The 15282-nt window shown below is 40.2% G+C and overlaps 1 protein-coding gene across 5 annotated transcripts in view; it reads left to right on the forward strand.

Moving 5' to 3' along the window:
• The first annotated feature begins 7155 nt into the window (after window positions 1-7155).
• pdlim5b (PDZ and LIM domain 5b) overlaps window positions 7156-15282 on the forward strand; it is a 31836-nt gene continuing 23709 nt past the window's right edge. For 3 of the 5 annotated variants that reach the window (XM_056432152.1, XM_056432156.1, XM_056432157.1), the window contains exons 1-2: window positions 7156-7260; window positions 11762-11867. In XM_056432152.1, coding sequence (XP_056288127.1) covers window positions 11769-11867 — 99 coding nt within the window. In that variant the 5' untranslated portion in view covers window positions 7156-7260; window positions 11762-11768. Of the gene's footprint in view, window positions 7261-11325; window positions 11400-11761; window positions 11868-15282 lie in introns of all 5 variants that reach the window. The other 2 variants (XM_056432154.1, XM_056432155.1) reach the window with 2 other exon arrangements.

Below are 15282 nucleotides of genomic sequence, written 5' to 3' on the forward strand. Positions count from 1 at the left end.
GCACATCTATGGCATATCTGAACTCTGATCCTCAACTGTATCGTCCGAAATCCTGTGCCACTGCCTTGGCCAGGGCTCCATTGAAAATCAAGACTTTTGATCTTTATCCTGGTAAAAATAAAAATTAAGTAAAAAAAAAGAAAACCGAAAAGAGATGAGAGGACTACACAGAAATGAATTTGCTTTGATATTGAGCCATACAAGTGTGATTGGATACAGCTCGAGGTGTATAAGTGGCCATGTGTGTTTGTGCATAACTATGTTGTTTATTTGAAACGGGTCCATACCCTTTGGGATCCTGTTCAAGGTCGCAAAAGACTTCATTGAGTTTAACAGTATTAGAATGTGCAGTGCTAGCTGTCTCGTACAGTGAGGTACTCTTACTAAATTTATTGTTTTTAAAAATAGAATAAAACTCTACCTGCAATATGAGAGCATCATCTCTCATTGCAGTGCCATGAATATCTTTCGATCCCTGATCCGTATCTTATGATCATACTCAATTACACTGATTCAATTCCTCTAATTCCATGTTTGGTGGAAAGACATGCTGTGCATTACTCCGGATGCAAAATACAGACACGTGCAGACCAGATGACATACAACTTATTAATATGCCAACGGTGACAGAATGTCAACAAATGAAATGTATAAACTGTAAAGTTGTACAACAGATGATCAGCTCAGATGACGCTGACATTTCACACGGCAATATAAAAAATGCACTATAATGGGAAATTCTAGTTGTTACTGTTGTGACATTCAGTGTGTATGTGTGTGAGTGTGTGTGTGTGTGTGTGTGAGTGTGTGTGTGCGTGCACGTGCGTGTATGTGTTGCCCTCTGGTGGTTGGAAGCAAGCACTAAAGCGTACTTGACTTCAAATAAAATGAAATATAGATTACATACATCCAGCAATAATGATATCCATGTTTTTCTTGTTTTACTTTTCTGAGAAATTCAAAAGAGGGTTTACACTGGAAAATGATCTGACATTCCCTCAACAATGAGTCAGTGGACGTGATTGTAATCGACAAAACCAATGTATGTATCACTTGTGCGATGGGAAATTCTGATAAATATACACACATCCGAATCAGCCCACATACACCATCAAATCCACACATAATTATATGCACACCACCTTTAAAAGCCTCACAGTCTGTTTCATATTGAGCACCCAAACCACTCATACTGCCTCCAGATAGGTGGGACGGTGACTTGGGGAAGCCCTGGTAGTTCTAGCTGTAATAATCATCATTAGGGACATGAGAGGTACACTGTGTATTATGTAACATGTGACCACGGCAGTTTATATAAAGGATAATGCAGAGTAAGTGCAGCAGGCTCTTCATTCTTAGTCCACATAAATCAGCATGAAACAATACCACAGCGATGGAGAAGAGGAAAAGGAAGAGGACGTGAAGCATCACCAAGAGGAAGCAGCGAGGTGTGTCAAAACACTGAAAGAATAACGCACGCAATTGCTGAGAGTGTCGGTGTCTTGATTCATCACTGGAATGTGCCGTTACCACCTCACATTTGCTGTGAAGTTTGCTCTTGTATTTAAGTTGCACAATAAAGAATAAAACAAATGGCATGTAACAACGTATAGAAGAGTGGAACCTTTCTCAATGAAAAGAGCCCAACACAAGAGGACTTCTGAGCTGAACGCACTCCCTCTGGACAGGTTTCAACAACGCTGCACATTAAGCCTCTCGAAGCAGAACTGATTGCGGTGCTGCTGTATTGGATTGTTTCATATTGCACGGATGTTATCATGTCAATCCATAGATGTGGCCAAGACACGTTATGCATCTGGGTAAGCAGAAGATGTGTAGTTGAGACAAAAAATGACTGTAATTGATGTTCAGATTCATTGAACAGACTAAATGAGTCATTATCAACGATTTAACACGGTATGTGTGATCCGTCAGTCATCAGTACATCGCTGCATTGTTAAAATACTTACAGACGATGTTTAATATGAAAGCCATTGACTAACAAAAACAATTCATTATTGTCTCGGTAAAGCTCTGACACAGTGCACGGTGTCACTGAGGTGAACTTCATTGATAATCTCTCATTCCTGTTAGTTGCTTTTACACTAGCTATAACTAAATCTGTAGTAATCCATATAGACAGCTCTGCAGGTGCCCTTAATATAGTTGAGTAGTTGATCCTCTGTGTCATTAGAATAATACTTAATGACGCCCTGAGTGTTCCTCTAACCATCCACTGCCTCACTGTTGCTGAGACACTTGTGTAATGGAGAAAAATAATCAATATAACAACATTAAAAATCAACAAGAGCATTCTGTGAAGGTGACTGGTCAATCCTTTACCATATGTCACCTGTTGGGATACTGTGTGGGAATTAATCTATCGCTATAATGCCTGAGCATGGCGTTGCCCACAGCCGGCTGTGTGAGCTGAGGTCTTTATCCACTCCGAAGAAAAGGGAGCCAGACATGGTCACGCATGAAATGCTGAGGAGATGATGACCATCAGGGGCCCGTTGATGGGAACACTGCTTACAGCAGCAGTTTGTGATTGACACTCACACATTGCTGCTACATTTTAGAGTCCCACAAGGCTCCATGAACGGGTTACAATTATGATTATTGTTTAGGATAAAAAGAGAAAGAAGAAAGGTGGCACGAGAGCAGGGGTCGGGAACCTATGGTTCGCGAGCCATATATGGCTCTTCCGGGGACGGCATATGGCTCCCAGACAATTTTGAGATGAAAAAAAATAATCTACGCCCGCCCCCCTGTAATTTTCTCTATCGCCCCAGATTACAGCAGAAGTAATTTAAGGTCCCTTTTCTTAAAGACGTCTTTGTTCTTTATTAAACTAAACGTCTGTTATTGATCGTCTCTAACCAGCAGCATGTCACTCTGTCTCTCCTGAAATATATTTAGAAATATTTGGCTTTTATGGCTCTCCCAGTCAAAAAGGTTCCTGACCCCTGCACTAGAGTCTGGTGATGCAGCTGATTGGAAGTCAAGCCAAGTAACCAACATGAATAGGTCAAATAAAACTAGGTATTATCAAAGAGCAATACATTATTTTATTAAGATAACTGGAACATATCACCAACACATCCTCACAAGCTGTTGCCGAATAAATAATAAGTGTCAAAATGAACTTGAACGGAAATGATCTATGCTTGCAAATCACATTTTGTAAACTTAAATATAATTGAGCCGCATTCATTTGATACATTTAACCTTGATGATATTTTCTAAATCACAAAACATATCAGCAAAAGAACAGCTTGCTCAGATACGCAATTTTCAAAGTGTTCCAGCGGACGGTGGAGCCATAATAGAGAAAGGACGGAGCTATAATTGCCATTTCCTGTTGACAAGGGGTAATTCTGCCATCAGAATGTCGGACTGGTATACACATCATGGGGTCACTGCCTAAAGACACCAGGGGACACATTAAATCCATTATCATCCGCTTATTCCGGGGTCGGGTCGCGGGGGCAGCAGACCCAGCAGGTTGACCCAGACTTCCCTCTCGCCCGCAACATTTTCCAGCTCTTTCTGGGGGATCCCGAGGCGTTCCCAGGCCAGCCGGGAGATGTAATCCCTCCAGCGTGTCCTGGGTCTTCCCCGGGGTCTCACATTAAATCACCAATCCAAATTCATAGTATGCATAATGTCCTACAATAAGCCCTTTTCTGATCTAAGCACTGTAATCTCAGACTACAATCAAAAGTCTGATATAAAATTCTTAAAGGCTACAGCACTCTATCTTGTAACCATGTGCACCCATTTAGGGTCCTAGCACATCCCTGTTTGTGCAACTCAACTGCTGGACAAGAATTCCACTCACTTTGACCACATATTGACTCAATGACTGGAAAGCCAATCTCTGAGGAAGCTTGGCCCAACTGTGAACCTAAAACACTAAACACAAATGCCCTTTAGTCCTTGGAGGAAGCATGTGAGGAAAAGAATGACACACTACACCCTTTCCACCCTGACAGCAAAGGAAGTTAGGGAAGGTGAGGAGATAAAGAGACACACCTGTGAGCAAGGGTGGGGGGGGGGGGGGATCAGTTTACACAAGCAGCATGGCGGGGAAGAGTGAGAGTAGCTCTAGAAAGAGATCTGTTAAATAGTTATTTAATTTCTAAACGTCATTGCTCTAGAAAAAAAATGTAAGGTTTACTGTATGCTTTGGAATTCTCATTGTTGGTTTAAATACTAAATGCTCTCACTTTTTCATGTGTACACTGAGATTTCACAACATGTTTGGTCATGGAAATTTGGTTTAAAGTCCTGGAAAAGTCAAAGAAACAGGTAGACAATGTTTACGCTGTCAGCCATGGTAATACACCTCAACACAGAGTCACAGTAAGACCTCACCTGCAGCCCTGATGGTCCAGCTGCAATCTGCAGTTTCCTGAATGCATTTAAAAAATAATGCCTTAATGAATACATGTAGACCATATATGACGAGTATATGTATTTATTTTGAAAGCAATTTAGAATACTTAGGTATACCCCCATCCATGTCCGTCAGGCTCCCACCCTATCGTTATTTAAGCAAGCCCTCAAAACACACCTCCTCCAAGTCGCTTTCATCTGCTCACCTCTGCTCCTGTATGACCCATACGCTTCTCCAGTTTGCTTTCCTTTCTTATTGTTTTGTCTGCTTTCTTTTTGTTTTGTTCTGTTTGTCTCTTATCGACTGTAAAGCGTCTTTGTGTACTTAGAAAAGCGCTATAGAAGTCTGAATTATTATTATTATTACTATTATTAGGTTGTTAGATCCGGTAGATAAAACCCCTGCTATCTATTTTCATCAGCTCTCCTTTAAAATAGTGACGTATAAAAGAGCAAGTGATCCAAGAACTGACTGGATTCTAAAACAACAGGCAGTGTGCTGATCCTTGGATCTGGATTAATTTATCTAATCTTATTTTTTACCAGATCTTGTCTCATTCTACCCAGACTTCACCGATTACAAGATACTCAAAATTAATTGTATTACAAGTTTAAGTAACATAAATCTGATTTATAAAAGGGTCTAAAACAGCATTTAGACTATTGAGGAGTAAAATACAATACATTATACGCTTTTAACCAAAGCGAATTACAATCATACACCCTGCTCTGCGGGGAGCAATTCAGTGTAAAGTGTCTTGCTCAAGGACAAAACGACTAGGGCAGGGCTGTGAGCATCCTATTTCTTTCTTTCTTTTTCAAACCATATTTTGATTGGCACTTCACTCAGTTCTGCATTTCAGTCATGTTCACGCACAATGGTCTGTTGGAGAGCTACAATTACGATACAAAAAGACTGATTATGATGATTATCATTGTCGTTCAAAGAGCATGAACATCTTCTCTTGCCTTGCCATTAAACATATATGTCTTTAAAATGGTTGAGAAACATTTGACATTCTCTTATTTTATTTTGCTCTTAAAGATTTTAGTTGGAGACCGCTTCTGACAAATGAAACTTTTCTCTTCGAGGCTTTCCTGATACTTCTGCGTGTGAGCTGTTATGTAACAAATCCCCCAGTTTTATTCTGTGGACCACTGCTTGTCTCTAAAGCCCATTAAGGGCAGACTAACTCTCACATACAAGCTTTTTTGATCTTTATTTAAATGTGTATTTTGCAGAATTCATTTGTCCTTTTCACACCACAGAGGGAGTGAAAGAGGTGACAGACTATTTGACAGTAATTGGATGTGTTGGGGTCACCTCAAGTTAAATATGCAAACCCACAGCACTCTCATCCACTCCCAGGGGCAGTTTTTCCTACAGGCGGTATAGGCGGCCGCCTAGGGCGCCATTCAGAGGGGATAGGATTATGAAAATGATTGCCAACTAATTTAAATGTTTGTCAACTAATTGTGTTATCTATATCATCTGTGTAGCATTAAATGTGCTCAATAAGTTCAATTTCAATCTCCTGCTCATTGCTTATATTGAAAATATGGGTCTGATGGTGGTGCTAGAGGAAAGGTCAAATCCACAAATAGCGTGTAGATATAATATAATCTCCACCTTGTAAAACTTTGTTTTTATATTTGGACATTTTGAGTAATAGTTTTGCTTATTTTGTGAAAGCCCAGTGAAGTTACAGTCACAATTTAAGAGATCAGTAAAAAATAATAGTGACGCTAGGAATGTTATATATGTTGAATATGATATGTTTTCAGTCACAGACTTTTCTATAAACACAAGACGAGAAGCCAGGACGCTCAGTGGCTTAACCTGAATAAACGCTGAAGCGTGTACTATCTCTGCTGACCGCTAGAGGGCAGACACACACTGTGCCGCCAACATCTGGATAATGATGGAAAGCTGCTGTCACAGTAGAATATGTGCACCCTCTGTCTTTAGAAACTCTGCAATGTCTGTCAAAGAATACATATTGATATCTGCAGAGAAATCAACGAGAATCACTACACAACGTAGAAGAAATAAGTGAAGACAACAACAACAACAACAACAACAACAACAACTAACATCATCACTGGGTTACAATGTAGTGCAACGCAAACAATGCAACATATGTTTAAATGAATGTATCTTAATTCAACTGGGGTATGCATCAGGGCGTCTCTAGGATTTTGATACATCTGGGGCTTAGCCAGTGCAGCTGCTTGGGGGGGGGGGGGTGGGGGCAGAAGAGTGAAGCAGAAGAGTGAAGCAGATGAGTGAAGCAGCGAAATTTTTAGACATAGAAGCACTCTCAGACAGCAGCTTGCTGTTACGTGCGCCTGCTGCCAGCCTGACTCCGCTGTTTTGGGTGAATGACGTCACGTGCCAATTTTTCTTTTTTTCTTTTTTTAAATTAACATTCGGGGCTAATTAAAAGCCCCGGATGTTTTAGCCTAGGGACGCCACTGGTATGCATCACAGTGTAAATGTTTTACATTTTACAATATTTAGTCCTTTTTGCATCATGTGAGCAGACAGCATGGTGAGCTTCACGTTAGCCCCCCAACGAGAGGACTCAACTACAACTCACCTGTTGTGTCCCAGTCCGGCAAGCCCATACAAGCCTGCTGCTGCATTGCTTTAAATCGACGCACACGCACACGCACACGCACACACGCACGCGCGCGCACACACACACCAGGCTGTGAACCCTCCTCCCGGCTGCCAGACGGGGCTGGCTTATATGCGGAAGTTCCAGTTCCGCTGTGTCCAGTTGACTTCGGAACTGCGAGCAGACGGACTGCAGTCACGCTTTTCTCTGCACACCAGATCCGGCTTCACAACGCAAGGTGAGTTTATCTGACATAACACTTTTAAATACAGGTTCAGTTTTCATTTGTGTTTCACTGCTACATGTACCAGTTACAAAGTGGCAATTAAAATCCCCTATGTTTTCATCGAAATATGTAGCAATAACTTTTAAAAAAAACATACATGTTTTGTTTTGCTGCTCCCGACAGTGACACTTTTGTTTTACTGGCAAGTGGGATAAAAAGTACATCAGAAAAGTGCTCTAATAATGTCTGACATGTGTTGAGGCAACCAAAGGCACATTTAGGTTCAGGTTCCGTGAGAAAAAAAAAAGAACCATGCTGGATTTTACACACTCTAATGAAAGGTCCTTAAAGTTAACACGATAGAAGACGACCTGTGGATTTATCAGGTCATCCCATGATGAAAACGACTGAAGCTCAACAACCGTTATGTCAGATAATTACTCCTCGGAGGTATATTATGTTATGGTCTTGACACTGAGGAAAAATATTTGAAAAGTAGACCCTGAATGGGTCACTGGTTACACAGCACAGAGGTTGCTTTAATTACAACACACGTAAAATCAGCCAGTGTACAAAAAGTGTCACATGGTCAGGTTGGAACAAGTTGTTCTTCACATTTCACATTTCATTGTCGTAAAGTTTGTTGGTGTAGTCTTACAAAAAAGTGTACATATATATATTCATTTATACGTTTGGAATATATTTTAGATATTGACACATAATAATGTAATAGATGTCCTTGACGCCCTACTAATGTGGGCATACACTCTTAAACAAACTCTGCTCTGTGACTCAACATGTCCTGCAATGATGTCACCAGGCAGCATCGTGTCCTGCAGCATTGTGAAATGAGGATGACGTCTGAAACTCTTTAACGGGCAACAGACACTTCCCAATGTGACTAAAGGTTACCTGAAGGGAACACGGCTGCATACGCAACATGCAGTGCAAAGGTTATTGAGATCAGGACAACGTTCAATTTAGTTGATCCTTGTTTGATTTGTTGAAGTGTTTATTATTCAACCACGACAAGGAATTTTGCCCAAATTTGAACACAAATATACTGCATGTTCCCACTGGCACGTCATATTAACTGTTCTTCAACAACGTTTAAATTCAGTATCGCACTGTTTGGATAATATACCTGCTAATCCGATCAAACAAGTTAAAATAACATCCACAAAAATACATAAATGTCTCACAGTAGACAATTTCAGAGGGTCCCATATGTGCTTTTCTGAAACGTGCTGAAATATTAATCGCAATAATGTGTCATTATGACTAGAGCTTGGAATATATGGTAAGAGTGGTTGATTGGTGACACTTTGTCTGTGATAAGTCTTTGATAAGTACTATATAAATAAACTTTACTTACTTACTACCTTCATAACCAGAAGCAGACGGGTAGACGTGATTACCACTAATGAAACGCTTGTGCAGAGCTGGACTTTGTTCCTGAGTTTGGGAACACGGGAAGGTGTGTCTGCTCATGTCTATGCACGATATCATTAATGATTGCGAAACAAGCAGGAGCATGAGACCTCATGTTTGTTCTTTTCATATTCGGGAAAAATGCTTCTGATATGCAGTTATGACTTGAGCGTGATCCCGATTTCACCGTCAACATTTAATTATGAGATGAAATCTAATACTGACACAGCTGTGCAGGGCAGCATATTCCTCAAGGCTTGTTAATGGGAGCACGTCGTCAAGCCGTGGCCATTGGCTAAAAGATCTTTGAATACAACTTGCCGTATGCATGTCCATTGAGTCTCGTGACGACTCAGAATATTATTTAGTGTAGACTCAAATTACAATAAACAAAGCAAGCAACAGCGTGAAAGACATCAGTTGAGTTCCTTTCTATTGAGGGTAAGACATCAGGTGCTTTCATTTTCGAAAAGCATTGTTGGTGAAACATTCTAAATATGTGTTCATTACCACTGTTTTAGTTATTCCAGGTTGTTTCTCACATAATGCTGCAATTTGATGAGTTTGGCATGCCCATGGTAACAATAACCTTGTAATTTCCCTACATTTACACTACTTGGCTCACCTCCACCCTCAGTCATCTTCAGGGCTGTCTTTCATTGGTTGCTTCCTTATTATAGACGTGCATTCTGCTTGTGTGTTTTTATTTAGTTTGATTGTGAATGTGTGTTGTATAAACAGTAGAGCTCTGTGTTTGCACATTCCAGGTGTTTACTTCCTCCCCGTCGCTTTTACACATGAATTTCCCCTTGGGGATTAATAAAGTATCTATCTATCTATCTATCTATTTCTACCTTTCCCACACACACACACTTTAGTGGCTCCATTGTTGGCTTCTTTAAAGAGCCTGTTCCCCTCCCGGCATGTTGGGGAAACAGTGTGCAGGCTAACCCTCTGGTTTGATGTGTGTGTGTGTCACAGGTGACGGGTTACAACAGGTGGTGCTGTGTCCCAGAGGGAATGTGTGACGGTAGCATGACTTACAACCACTAAATGAAATTCCTCTGGGATGACAAGACATTATTATTCATGAAATACTTATCTGAAAAGTATGTTGTGTGAACATGTCTTCCTTTTTTTTCCCATGCCCTTTTTCAAGGCAGGCATTGAAATATTGAATTTCTTCATTTAACAAGTCCCATGCACACATGTTCTTTTAGCTGTTGATTGTGCGGTGGAAGTCAAGTCCTTTTTCACCAAAGCTAGAAATATAAGGCCAGATTCTCTGTTATTAGCATTAAGCACCAAATGAAACCTCTCTGTTCACCAGCAGTCCCTTCACTATATTTGTGTTTAACATAAACACCTTTAGCTCATTACATCAGAACTAGGAGTCTTAGCTTTCCAGGCTCTCAGTTTCTCTCCAGTCCACACTGATAGCAACTAACAAAGCACCGGTCTGTTCTGAGTTAGACTCAACGTGGCTTCTACATTTCACCCTTTTTCCATATAATTGCAATATAATTCCATATACAGGACTGTCTCAGAAAATTAGAATATTGTGATGAAGTTCTTCATTTCTGTATTAAAAATAAAAAATGTCATGTGTTCTGGATTATCTTATCACAAATTGAATATTTGCAGATTTTTTTTTTTTTATTTTAATAAATATGATTATAACTACAAGAAAATCAAAACAAATATCCTATCTCTAAAATATTAGAATATCATGAAAAAGTATACTAGTAGACAAAAACCTGCGAATTGTGAATTTAACTCGAAACACCTGAGCCTGACAGGTTTCTGAGCCTTATGACAAACACTCAGCTGTTATAAATCTTTTTTAAATGAATGAGGAAATATTAAAAATTTTTTTTAAGCTTTTTTTTTTTATAGCAAAAAAAAAATATAAAAATATTAAAATTAAGAAAATAGGAAATTAATGATATTTTGTTTTTTTGTTTTTTTTTTATGCATGACATTTTTTTTTTTAGAACATTATGAATAAATAAAGAATATATATGACGAATGTGGGTGAGCCTTTGCTGACCTGTTTTCATGTCAACATTCCCCCTTCCGCTTGGGCAGGGCAAAGGTGATATATTTCAACATGATTAGTGTTCACAGAGGCCCACAGTCCCACACACGGACTGACCACAGCCTGTTAGCTGAAAACTCATACTGGTTTAAAGGATTCTGCAAATTTCCTCAATTATGAAATTAATAAATGTAATAGCAGACTAAATATGAACATATGACTGCACTTAACCTCAGTCCCCTTACAGTAAATAGCTTGCGGCTTCAATTTGTCAAGGGAAAAGGAACGCATGACATGCGGGCTTAAACCAGTGAAACCCAATAGTGCATGAAATATTGCTTTGCACCAAATAGTTTTTGCTTTCTGGAACTGTCCTTTTGATTTGAAAGCACACATGCATATTGGGATATGGTATTTGTATCCATCCATGAGGTAATGTGCTAGATGCCATTACGATGTTGAAATGGAAAGCAAACCTGCTCTCCAATGAAATGTTAAGTTGGCAGCTGAGCTCTATCTAGTCTCCGGTCACCAGGGTGTGTGTGACCTCTGCTCTGACCCGATGTCCGCCCAGCAGCTCCACCGCTGCCTTTATTTTTCAAAAGCAGTGTGTTCAGGGAAAAGCCGGTGAGATCAGAGGTCCAAAGTGCAGCTCCAGAGTCGCTGATCTGTTTCTTTTAAGGTAAACAAAGGATAGTCAGTACCTCCGTGCTATAAATACCCCTGACTTGTTTCTCTCTTTTCTTATCTACTCTGACATATTTCTGATTCTCTGGAGGACAAGCATCAACAGCATTCAAAGCTGAATTACCTAACTTGAAGGTTTTTTTAAAAGTTCAAAATATTTGGTGAAAATCTTTTCAAAATGCCAGTCATTGGTTGCGCAACATTTAAATGTTGCGTGAGACGCTTGTTTGTTTATATTCTCGTTTTCCTGTTATTCTCTTTCCTAAGATCTCTTGTGTCTGAGATGTTTGTTCTGTCTCTCGGTGGATTATGACCCGATTATCATCACGTGTAAAATATCTCTCCCTCTGTTTCTAGGTGAATCATGAGCAGAAGCTACCATGTCTCCCTGGCTGGCCCGGCCCCCTGGGGCTTCAGACTGCAAGGAGGGAAGGATTTCTGTATGCCCCTCACCATCTCACGGGTCAGTGGCACACACACACACACACACACACACACACACACACACTTGTGGCCTCCCCTCCATGACAGTCACCTCTGAGGAACGCTGTCCATGCTCGCTATGCCATTTGTCTAGTCGGTGATGAAGTGTGTGTGCCATCCATCTCCATTGCTGCATTTAGACAACTTTTGTAACAGCTCGTGTCCTCTGTCTCTCAGCCCCCCAATGTTCAGGACCCGCCGCCCGTAAAGACCATGACTAATTGTCATAATCGTGTTGCATAACTACATTATCTGTCATTTTTTAAAACTCCCTTGGATTTCTCCGCCGGTCATTCAGGATATATTTGGAGGATGAGCTGATGGCTGTTAACAGCGGCTGTCAGTTTGGTGATTCGGATGAGGGATGGTGCTAAGTGTCCTGGCCTTTCTCCCTGGCGTTAGTCCTGATGCGATGCACAGGGAACTATGTGTACTGGATCTGCAACAGAACCGGTCCCTTAACGGACAAAAAGCCACAGCGCTTCGGTAATGACTATTTTAATTTTGGGCCACATAAACTGAAACTGGGATTTGGCTCCGACTGACCAGGTCCAGTTGAGTCGTCAGCAGGGAGAAAGACTGATGGGCTGGAGGGTTACTGATTGAGAAATAGGCCTTTTTCAAGGGTATCTGAAGAGTCTCAACTGTAATCACATGGCTTCTTGTCAAATAGGGCTTCAAAAAGATGGCTTGTCCTCTACGTATTAGTGCAGTCCGTACTTTGACAACCAATCTGGCTGCTGCAGAACGAGCAGTGTTATTCAGTTCATGCTGCTTCCTGTTATGTTATTGTTATCTCCAGGTCATGACCAAGGTCAGCGACTCTGTTTATTTGTTGTTGGCAGGATCAGTTACAGACGTTTTAATGTTTTGATTGTGGAGAAGAAATGGCTTTTCTCAAGCGCAAACGTGACGTGTAGAGTAAGACTATATATATATATATATAAAATATGGGAGCAAGTTTCATCCATAAGACTATATATATATATATATATATATATAAATATATATAAATACATATATATAATCGGCATCAATTTGTCTATTTGACCTCCGTTGCCCTTTCAGTTTTGGCGTTGGCTGTTAAAAAAACACAAGAACAACATCTGCTTAAAATCCCAACAGCCAATTTAACAGCTCAATGTAGTTTCACTGGGAAGTACAAGAGTGCACTGACCCCCATTTTACACAGCATTTTTACTATTTAGATTGGAATATGTACTCATTTTCATAACGGACAATGTTTTTGGAGTTGATCCGGTGTATTATCCTACACTGCATAAAACCCACATGAAAACACATTAAAAGCAGACGGGCACCTGACACCTGATTGTGATATCTGTAGGGATGTACCGCCATGTAATGTGTTTACTTGTTTAAGATAAAAAGACAAAGGTGAGTGTCCAAAAAGATAATTGGTTTAACACATGGAAATGAATCTGTTAAAATCTGTTAAAATCACCAGTGCATGTAATATGATAGTTTGGATGATTTATTTCCAGAACATGTTGCTTACACCTCATGCGCCCACCAGCAGCGCTGTGTGAAGTCATCAGTGGTTTTGTAACGTGCCTCAGCAACCAAACAAAATAACCAGACACCGCGTTGTTGGTTTGTGTCATTGCTGTGACAGATTTTCATCCCAGCGCATGACCAGTGAATGGCACCATACATGGCTTAGATTTGTCATTGTTGTCCAGGCGCCAGGATTAAGTCTCCCTTTTGTTTATTTATCAGCATCCTGGACCAAAGCTCTTTGTAGTAAAACTGTATCCATTTATCCATTGTTGTCCGTGCATTTTCAAAGAACTGTTAGTTGTCGGATCTATTACCTCTCGTGATTGCTGTATCTGTTATCTAAGTTCAAGGAGTAACAGTATTTACAAAGGAAGGAGTAAGTGAGTAGAATGTACATATATGGAAACATCTGCCAACAGTTCAACCATTACTTCAAATCAATCATTAGCTGAGCGACGAGGAAATTGTGTCAATCATAGGCTTATTTTAAGGTTCATTAGAGACCCACAATGCTAATTAGACCGATTGCAGGAAAGAATATTCGTTCACGTTGAAGCTTCTATTTATTTAGCTTAATCGGTAGTGATTGCTCTGGATTAATGATGTAATAACTTGACATGTCCTTACCATATGTAACTAATCCAAAGACTACATCCAGTCCTGTGTCAGGCTGGTTGTTTACATGTTATCCTGAAACCTTTGTTCTAAATATGTGCCTTTGGTCTGAGGTGGAGTACACGCCATGAGTCATATAAGTAAATAAGTCACAGTAATATTGACTCAGGATGTTTGTTCAAACTGAGCATACCCAATAATGTAAGGATGACTTATGAAGGGAGCCCACGGTTATGTTCTTTCCGTCATCATCCGTGATTATTCCAGCTCCTTTTTAGGCATTTCTTGTCAGGCTTCCGGATGACAGAGACTTCAGTTCTGTTTGCTTTGCTTATGAAATGGCAGAAACACGACACAAAGAGGTCAGCTGGAGCACAGCACGGAGAAATGTGCCCTCTTTCCCCATTGACCCCTCACTTCCCCGCCTTGTCTTTTGTGTCCTTTGGATTGTTGTTTTAGTGGCATGTGATACTTTAAGTGAACATTGTAGAAACTAATTTTAGCTCTGTGTTTGCAGTAGACTTTAGGCTTCCGGATTCGTACTTTTTCAAGCACCCTTATTATGAGTTAAGGCTACTTTCTCTCTTAAAAAAGAGGAATGTGAAGCAGTTGTGTATCTGGGCAACCAAGATCAACATCAGGGGTAAAAGGTATTCTTTGTGCATTCATTTTAAGAGAAGAGGATCCAAGAGAGGTGGACAGCCCCTCATTGGCTACCTGGAAAATATTATTAGCTAAATCAGTAATAATGTTATAGCACATGTCTATGATGACATATTATATTGGAGTTAATTATCAGACTAAAACCTTCATGAGAAATGCTTGGTGGGCGTGTGATAAGCAAGTGCTCAAGTCCAAGTGATAGAATCGCCGCAATTAGAGGAAATCTGCCATTTTTTTGTCATTGATTTGCAGTTAATTCTGCGAGACATTTGTATCTTGTAGCTCATTGGATAAAGAACAATCTCCCTGCCATTGAGACATAACTTTTGGGTTAGCTCTAACAGAATCATGCAGTGAAAGACTCCCCTGGCATTTCAAGAAACTGTTGAGACAGATAACTCGTGGCCTGTGCTGCACAGCTGTCATACAGTCTGTCTGTATTTATTTTTTATCTGCCTCTTGTATCAAAGTCTCTGGAGGATTTTTTTTTACATGGAAACTGAAATTTAATACGAAACAGTGAAGTTCATCCTGTATTTCATAGCCATGTGAGTTTACGCTTCACAGACGTATTTAATAATCTATGACGTGATGCAGGG

The sequence above is a fragment of the Pseudoliparis swirei genome, chromosome 15 (genome assembly GCF_029220125.1).
Source record: "Pseudoliparis swirei isolate HS2019 ecotype Mariana Trench chromosome 15, NWPU_hadal_v1, whole genome shotgun sequence".
NCBI classification, from domain to species: Eukaryota; Metazoa; Chordata; class Actinopteri; order Perciformes; family Liparidae; genus Pseudoliparis; species Pseudoliparis swirei.